A 9,793-nucleotide genomic window follows, 5' to 3' on the forward strand; every position below is an offset into this window, starting at 1 on the left:
GGACCATTCCAGGTCCTCAAAGATTTCCACCCTTCCACCTCTCTAACTCTCCACCTCTCTACCTTTCCACCTTTGCGGGTTTTGTGCTCCACCGATGCGATAAACTGATACGTCTGATTTTACGATAAACCAGCTACCTCCGGGTTGTAATCACAGAGCCGCCAAGCCTCACGCTTTGACCGCGAGACTCACGCGCATCGACCAGTTCACACGCTTCGCGCCGCGCCTCTTATTTCTCACACTGAGAATCCCGAAACAAGTCAAATTGCTTTTTTTTGCTTTTTTTTTTTTAATTCTACGTATTTCCTCACTTGCACTTTCTGGGTCCCCGTCACTGTTGGCGTGGTGAACGTGAGATTCGTCTCGCATGCACGTTCCTCCAAAGGAACAAATAGTGTTTTTATTTTAGATGTATTTAATTCCTAAGTGAACGAAGCAAAAAAAAAACAACCTGTGCTTCCCCTGCCGCGTCCTGTGTCACGTGTGGCAACTTCAACTTTGCGATGAGTAAACCTGATTGTTGACTCAAAATATTGGGAAGGACTTTTACTTTCTGAACCTGGATGTTCCACCTCTGCTTCTTTTTCCTGAGCCCGTCCGCTATGACTCAATAAACACTGGCATTTATTGGCAACTGATTGTTTTTTGAAAATTGGGAGCAAATAACGTGTTTTTTTTCCACGATAAATACACATCATTTATTTACAAATAAAGTGGTTATAATAGAAATAAATACAAAATAAAAATCTGAGCATTATTATACTTCATGTGGTATTGCACCCATTTCGAAATGTACATCAGAAATACATTTTCAAAACCAGTAAAAGGGATATTCCTCCGATTAAAATATTTATTTTTTTCCCAACATTAAGTAGACATAAATATATTCATATATAGTGTTTTTTCTTCTTCTTCTTCTTCTTCTTCTTCTTCTTCTTCTTCTTCTTCTTCTTCTGCTTCTTCTTTTTCTTCTTCTTCTTCTTCTTCTTCCACAATAGCTCTGTTCTGTTTTGTGTTTCTTTCATATAAATAAAAGTCTTCATTGGGAAACCGGGTGTCCATAATAACCTCTTTTTTTAACAAGTCTCTTCAGTCAGTCTTGTCTTTTCCTCTCTTTATCTTTCCATTCCCTCCGCCCCTCTCATCGGCAGCCGCAGCCCTCCACCACCATGTCCTGGTAGTTCTTCAGGATCACCTTCTCATATTCGTCCAGATAGAGCAGGGAGATGGGGCTGAGCTCCGTGGGAACGCAGCAGGCCCTGGGGATGTTGGAGTTAACCGAGTTCACCAGAGTCTGCACGATAGCGTGGTTGGTGGAGTTGAGGTGGTCCGCCAGCGGGAAGGGGCACTCCCCGTGGCAGTAGAAGGCGTGGTAGCCAGGGGGCGCCACTATCCACTCGTTCCAGCCCACGTCGCTGAAGTCCACGTAGAGGGCATGCCGCCGGCAGCTAGCCTTGTGCTGGTGCTTCCGGCGCTGTTTGCGCGGCGCTGCCTGGCGCTTCTCACGCCTGTGGAGGACGGCGTCTCCACGCCCATCGTGGCTGTAGGTCACCAGCAGGGGGCGTGCTTGGGGCCAAGAGTCCTGGTCCTGGTGCAGTGACCGGCTAACCCTGACGTGCCTGTTCTGCCTGCTACGCCTCTGCGCATTGTCCCCCTCGCCCACGCCCTCGCTCTCACCATCCTCGGGATGAAGCACCTCCACCACGAAGCCGTGATTGTGGCGCCCCCCGCTGGTCCACTGAGCCACTGCGGGACTGACGTCGAAGCTCTCCCAGCGGCTCAGAGAGTCCTGCACGAGCCGGGTGTCCAGGAGGCGCGTCAGGGGTTCTCCGCTGGCCACGCCGGGGGGTCCGAACACCTCGTAAACGTTGATCCTGTGGAAGTTGCCGCCAGCAGCACCAGCAGTGCCCTCAGTACCAACGGTGCTGTTCCTAGAGCTGCTGCTGCCTCTGGTGTTGGTGTTGGGGATGGAGGAGGTGGGGGATCCTCCCATGACCTGGTCCCGGAAGATCCGCAGCTCTGCCGAGGTGACGAGCTCCCCTCCAGGGATCGAGGTGAGGTTGAAGTAGAACTGCTGTGTGGTTCTGCCCTTCAGGCTGGCCAGGGCCTCCATGGACTCTGCAGGACACAGAACCACACAGTGTGAGGAGATGGGGGATGTGAAAGATGTGTCAAAAGGTTTAGGGACAGTGGGAGAAGACAACTCTCACAACCATCTTCTACCACCACATACTGTAAGTGCAAGCAAGTTATCTATCATATCTCATATATACTGTATCTTTTTGGATATACGTATCTCACATTGAGCCGCCAGATAGTTGCATTCTACAATTTATAGATTTGTGACTTCATGTGATGGCAGGGGAATTGTGATAATGAAGAGGACGATGATCTTACAGCACTATTAGCGTCAATGCTCCTAAACTTATGAGGGATCAAATGTCAGGAGATCAAAGCAGTGGACTCCCATTCATTGATAAGATCAGGCAGAGGAGCAGGGATCTTATCTCCCGGTGTGCATGCTAGCCAGCCTATAAATGCCACACTGAGTAAGGCCATCTAAGTTCCTCCTCGTATGGCAGAAAGACACCTCAACGGACTGGGGGGGGGGTCTAGGTAATTGTGCCCAGGATCAGTGTGGCTGTACGCCTGTTGCTGGTTAGAGTAATCAACGATCCATCACACACAAAGACCGATATGCCGAGAACTCTGCTGGGTCTGAAATTAATTTTTCATGGTTTTAAGGCGGCTCTATGGTGGACTGCATCAAATCTTTACTTCCTCAAAGTGATTAAAGGCCTCTACTCTACTCTATGGTTCTGTGATATTATGACAACTGGCGTGGGTAGAGCAGAAGATTGACTTTTGGGGTATTTTAGAGGAGGCATTCCATCTCCACGCGAACATTAGTGCCATCTTCTAGTAGCACCAACATAAATATACAATATACCAAAAATACATCCATGTCTGCTGCAGTTGGCTCTTTCCATCTCCGCGAAAACACATCCCCCTGAACTCCATCAAATTTTGCGTTTCGGGTAAATCATATTTGTTTGACTAATTCCGTTGCTATCGCTCCTTCATGGTGCACGGTACTGAGCGTCGATGTTTCCTCACTGCGGTCTTTCTTTGAACTTTTACTTTACATCGATGATAAATGACAAACAGATAGACTTCTTTTTTTCCCTCAATCTGTTTGGTGTGGTGAAAGTAAACACAAACTTTGAACTCCAGAGCAGCATTTAGGAAATTCCACCTCCTCTCGCCCTAAAAAGCCTAAACCTCCCGACGGCACAAAGACCTCAATTAGGCCTATCGCTCCCTCATTTGATGTGGGAAAACCCCTTCTCCCTCATTCCCTAACCTCCCTCCCCCATCCTTTCTTTCTTTCTTTCTTTCTTTCTTTCTTTCGTTCTTTCTTTCCTTCTTCAACCCCAATCCCCAAATCCCCGTCACCCTCTTTTTTTGTCCCAAATCCTCTTTTTTCGGTCACTCCCTCTCAACAGCCCAATGTCTTCTCAGAACTCTCTCTCTCTCTCTCTCTCTCTCTCTCTTTTTTCTCTCTCTCTCTATCGCTCTCTCTCTATTTATATATATATATATCACTCTCTCTCTCTCTCTCTCTCTCTCTCTCTCTCTCTCTCCCGCTTGAGCGGGTTAAGGCTTGTCCCTAAAAATTGCAAACCACAGATATGAATGTATCAACATTCCTAATTTATTTTTCACGCCGTGTGCCAAAACTAAAGATAACGGCTAATGTCGACTCATTCATCATGTGTCGGGCGAAGATGTTCTGATCTGCCGCTGGAAAGTGTTTTGTTTTTCTTTGCTTTTTGGGGGGTAAACCATAAGCGAGTGAAACTTAATTATCTCTGTGAAATGAAATACCGACACGATGATGGGATGATGGACGGGCAGTGCAGGCTTTGATCTTCTGCCCTTACAGCTGAATCTACTACACGCTTAGTACAACAACAGGGTCAACCCACCAGCAACCTAGCAACTTTCTTAATTTTAACGTATTTATTTCTACTTTCTTCATTTTTGGGTGAAACGCCCCCACGTGGAGTTGCTCTAGTCTAGAACTTGCCCCCCCCCCCAGGCTGCAATGTGTCAGAGTGGCCACCGGGTGTCGTTCACTCTGGGTGGTTCTCTGGAGGAAAGCCAAGCAACCACTCAACCACCACCACTCTTACTCTGACTCACCCCTGGTGGAAACTTCTTCCCCACTCAAAACACTTAGGACTCTATATATATATGTATATAAATAGGATGTATAGGACTGTGCAAAATATAGATCCCTATTGATCTTGTATCTGGTGTAATAATAAAAAATATATACTAATAAGTATATACTAAATATACTAGAATAACACTGTTATGACACTGTAGAAACAATTAAGCAGGTACATAGAAATATTTTTGACCTAATATACCTATACCAATCATTTATCCTGTGCAGAGAATCACACTTTGTATATTTTGTATATTTTTATATTTTTGGGCTATTTCTGTTCTGTATTTTTGACTATTTTGCAATTTGGTTACTTTTATTTTCACTTTTTCAGACTTTTAAACTCTTATTTTATGCTAATTGTCTGTAGAGAAATGCATCAATAAACTGAATTCTGAATCAGGATAGGACAGAGGGGGAACAATTGAAATTAAATAAAATTGGAGATAAGAAGCTTGATGATGATGATGATGATGATGATGATGATGAAGGGCTCATCATCACAATTATTGGGAATAAATGGAAGAAAATGTGTTTTGTCATTTCTATTTCAATTTTGGGTGTCATTGTACTTACAATTGAAATAAGAAAATACAAAAACTACTAAATACAATTATTTCCATCATGCATCAAATGAAAGAGATGACACATTTTGAGTTTCTGGGGAAGGAGGAAAATGAGGTAGAAATTAAAAGGCTAGGCTCATAAAGTGCATAAACTGTAGGAACTGTATGAACTAAGCGGGCAATTATGGCGTTATATATTATTGGAACGTGCGTAATGCACCGAGCCGGACATTTGAAAAGACTAAAGGTGCTACAGCCTCCCTCCCTCCTCCTCCCTCTCTCCCCCCTTCAGAGAGGAATAATTTCAGTCCTGTTGGAAGTGACTCAGAACCCAGTCTGACACCGGGGCTCTGTCATAATGTCATGTTCGTGCCTCGCTGAGGGAACGGGGGGCGATGACTATCACCTGCGCCGAGGTGCGCCCCGCCGCCCTTTATCCTTTATGCCGCTCTGCTGTTGCGTGTCTGGAAAAACTGTTTTCGGAGCACCACACAAACACCATCAATTATTAAGAAGCAAATTACCCAGGGACACCACCATCATCCAACCGTGGTGTTTGGCTGCCTGTTGCAGCAACAACCAAAGGAATGCTTCTGGGTTAAGGGGGTTGCATCACTGCATACTTCATGGATTACAGTGTCATTTATTCCTCGCTTGTCTTTAAAAATCGTTTGCAATAGTTTTATAAAAGTGATTTTTCACTTATTAGGAAGGTGTAATAACCGTGACGCGTGACACGCGATAGTAAAGGCTGCAGATCCTCTCTGAGTCATGGGTAAAACACAGGTTTCGGGGGGTGTCTGGGACTCTCCAGCTGACAGGTAAGGCAGTAGTGATGAAAGGTTCGACTCTTTCTTTGAGATTCGGTTCCTGACGAGTGACTCAGTAAAAGGAGTCGTTCTATTTTACGACTCTTCGTTTGTGTGACTCACTTTGTGTACACGGGCGAGCGAGGGAGGACTCCCTGAACCATGAACGAGAGTTCACCAGTGAACGCCTGTCGGCCCGGCTGAAGTTACTGAGTCACGAACTAAACAAACAAACAAATAAAACTAACAAACAAACAAACAAACAAACTCTTTTGCTGTAGTAACTCCCGACTCCAGAGTCAGTTAAAAGCTTGTTCACAATGAGTGAATCCTTTGCGAGTCTTGCATCGCTAACACAGCATGGCACTCAAAAACATGAGGCCTGGGCAGACGGACTGCTTTTGGTGTCTCGTTCATTTTGAGTCAGTAAAACTAAATGTATCGAGTTTTTCGGATTCCGTTTTTTTGTTTTTTTTCCTTGGATTGAGTGTTACGCACACTTTAGGCCAACAGAGGGCATGGGGCAAGCAAATACATTTAGCTATTGAGGTAGTCTATGTCCGGTTTAATTTACAATGTAGTATTATTGACAGACTTTGGATATTATTAAAGGTTTTTAGATCTAAGTAAACTTTATTTATCACACGCCTACCGAGAACAGTGACAAAGTGCTTCACCAGAAACAAATGAAGAATGTGGGAAGAGACCTTGGAGTGGGAGGAGGTTCCATTGAAGCAGTAGTACCACTGCAGACCCGGTACCGTTTTGATTTTGAGAACGATCCTTTCAAAATGAAATCGCTCATTCATTTTTCGACCGGCCACAATACAAAACACACATACCTTCGTGGTGAAAGCTCCTGACGGTGTTGGCTCGGCTGGCGGCCCTCTCGGCATGCCTCCCCATGCTCCGGGGCCTCTTGCCGGTGCCCTGGTCGGCCGCATACATGCGGTGCAGCTCCACCATGTACTGCGGCACCACGGCGTGCCGGCTCGGGCTGGGCCGGCGCTTCAGGCCAAACATGTTGAGCAGGCGGATCTCGAACTCGCTGAGGAAGCCCTCGGTGGAGCGCTCCGGGGTCTGCTTGCCCGACTCGGACTCGGCGTACCTCCTGCGGCCCACCTCGGGGATGAGCCCCTCAGCGCCTCCCAGCAGCACCTGAGCGAGCAGCAGTACCATGAGAGAGCGCACCACGGCGACCATGATCCGTCAGTCCCTGCAGGAGGTGGAGAGGGAGAAGGGTGAGTGAAGGTGCAGGCGCAGGTGCAGGTGAAGGTGCAGGTGAGGGTGTAGGTGTAGGTGTCTGGATCTGGAGTTGGGGGTTTGACAGCTGGAGCAGCGGGGGCTGCTCCGGGATGCCTCCATACAATTATGAGGAATTATGGAGGTTAAAAACTCACTTTGAAGTCGAGAACAAAAACGGGGAAAAACGCCTGCACTCCCGCATGCATCCCATGCGGAAGAAAGAGTTTCTGAATGTATATTTAGTATACATGTACGTGTTCTCAATTAATGCACTGAGGTGGTGTTGAATTTAAAGCGCTTAAGTTGTACTTAGTGTGTTGGAAGTTGTACTTAAGATCCCCCTAAATATTTTAAAACCTTTAACAAGTTAACATAAGTTTAAGTTCCAGTAAAGTTTTTCATATGTGTACTTACACTACACTGACAGGATATTAATGACAATAGTGTACAGTACAATAGTACAGTAAAAGCTGTACTTTAAATTAGTACTTCATGTAAATAAGAAGTAGAACCAAAAATAATCACTCGTAAAAAAAATTAAAAATGGTAGAAATCTACTTTTAGCGTGTTAAAAATATACCTTGAGGGTGGAAAAAAATAGACTTTATTTCCACTTGTGGTATCACTTCCAAGTTCTGACTGAGACAGGAGCTGGATGTGAACATCACAGGAACCACAACACGAAGATGTATATCAAGGTGAGGGAAGTTATGAAGGACATGAGTCGAAGAACAAGAAAAGGAAAAAAAGAAAAAAGAGAGAGGGGGTGGGACAGGAAGAAAGAGAGAGAGAGAGAGAGAGAGAGAGAGAGATATCAAAGTCAAAGAAACTGCAAAGAAAAGGGAAAAACTCTCCAATTAGAAGTGATAAGGAAGGGGCATGAATGGTGTGCATGAGAGAAAAAGAAAAGAAAAGATCAGAAGCGGCATGAAAGAGTGTTTTCATGATTTTTTTTCTTCTTTTTTGGGGGGGGGGGGGTTGGAAAAAGGCATAAGTGTGTATTTGCGGAGGCTTTGACGCTGCTGTATGACTATAATCAGCCGGGATAGAGTTACTGCGAGAGGTTTCGCAGGTGTGAGATCTGACGTGCGCACCAGAGCCAGATGGAACCTGCTTTACATGACATTATATCACCCAAAACACACACACACACACGCGCGCGCGCGCGCGCGCACACACACATACACGCACTTGAAAAATAACGACCTTAAGTTTCATTCTTATGTTAAAGTTAGTTTTAAAAAAAGTTACCAATATGTGTTTTTAGACTGTAAAAAGGGACCTAAGTGAGCCTATACATAAATGATATCAACCTATATATATATATATATCTCACAACCAACTGACATTCCAATGTTAGAATCTGAGTTAAAAAGTTAAAAAATACATACATTTCAAACAATTTCTTTGAAAAAACATGTATTTCTTTTTTCACAGGACGCTGCCAAATGTGTGTAAGTATAATAATGGGAATTATATTAAGTAAACGTTTGGATTTGTGGGCAGCACAACTTTTTTTTTTACCCCCAACATTTTTTATATGTTTGCTTGTTGCTATTTGTTTTTTTTTACGTGTTTTGGATCGTTTTGTACGAACAGCTGCACTCTTTTTTTAGTGACGTGGATTTTTACAAACTCAATATTTCTGCGTCAGTTCTACACACATATTCCACAGACTGCTTCTTCTGTTGTTTATTTGGGGGTTTTTTCCCCCCTTAAAGTATAAAGTGCGCACCACAAATAAGCTTTAGAGTGGACACTGGAGTGGAGATAAGTTATGTGTGTGTGTGTATATATATATATTATATATATATATATATATATATATATATATATATATATATATATATATATATATATATATATATATATAAGCTAGAATTGTCAAGCAAAGGAGTCATAAAAGAGTTATAATAAAGTTATGATAAAGTTACAATAAAGTTTATTTTCTGACCTGTTGAGGAAGCGCTGTGTCGTCGTCCCCCCTTGGCGCTCCGATAAATTCCACATTAATTCGTGTTCGTGTTTAATCCACGCTGTTGCTCCGCGGACCAGAGACACTGCGGAGGTCCCCCCTGGCGCATATTCTTCCTCCCTCGGTAGTGGCGAATCGGTGCGTCTCCCCCGGTCACAAAGACCAGCGCTGTCCGGTCCGGTCCAGTCTCTCTAGGAAGAAGCGACGCGGCGGCAGGACCTGGGTGGATCTGGGCATAGCGCACCTTGGTGGCTGGACATCTCTCCCACCCCGAAAACAACAGTAAGAAAGAAAGAAAAAAATAAAATAAAGAAAGGTGAGAAAGAAAATGGGGAAAGCTGCCCAAACAAAAGATGAAGTTGGAGCGCTGGGATGGGGAAGCGCGTGGAAGTTTCGTCTTCTCGGACTTTCTGCTGCTGCGTCAAGCTCCACACTGCGCTGGTGGAGTCCAATTGATCCCTTCCCTTCTTCCCTGCCCTCCTCCCTTCCCTCCACCTCGCTTTTCTCTTTTCGTCCCGCGGTGATGTCACCAGGGGGTGGGGATGGAGGGATGGCTGGAGGAGGTCGCGGAGGAGAATAAAGCTTGTCAATCGTTTGCGGGCGAGGAAGGTGCGGGCACCTCTGCTGGAGACGCGTCGAAACGTGGTCCCCAGCCCGACGCAATTGGGGTCCTCGGGGCTCCGAGACTGTGGGAAATGTGCCACGAAAAACCCAACGGGGTTTCCTTTGCAGTGTAAAGGGTGAGATTGTTACCCCATCCTATGTCTAATCCGGGCCAGCGGAAGGGCCCGGTCGGGTCAAGTCCATATATCTATCTATCTATATCTATATCTACATCTATATCTATATCTATACGCATAGCACATATATAAGAGTCTTAATAAAGTTACAATAAAGTTAGAATAAAGTTCTCAAATATTCTCATGCAATTATTATATATATATATATATATATATATATATGG

The 9,793-nt window shown here is 44.8% G+C and overlaps 1 protein-coding gene across 1 annotated transcript; it reads right to left on the reverse strand.

The window, feature by feature from the left end:
• Window positions 1-683: 683 nt before the first annotated feature.
• bmp2b (bone morphogenetic protein 2b) lies at window positions 684-9,182 on the reverse strand. Its single transcript, XM_080020280.1, has 3 exons — window positions 8,809-9,182; window positions 6,452-6,825; window positions 684-2,118 (listed from the first exon to the last, which is right to left on the reverse strand). The coding sequence occupies exons 2-3, from the start codon at window positions 6,810-6,812 to the stop codon at window positions 1,142-1,144; spliced, it is 1,338 nt and encodes a 445-aa protein (XP_079876406.1). The 5' UTR covers window positions 6,813-6,825; window positions 8,809-9,182; the 3' UTR covers window positions 684-1,141.
• Window positions 9,183-9,793: the final 611 nt, after the last annotated feature.

This window comes from Zeus faber (genome assembly GCF_960531495.2).
Source record: "Zeus faber genome assembly, chromosome: 2".
NCBI classification, from domain to species: Eukaryota; Metazoa; Chordata; class Actinopteri; order Zeiformes; family Zeidae; genus Zeus; species Zeus faber.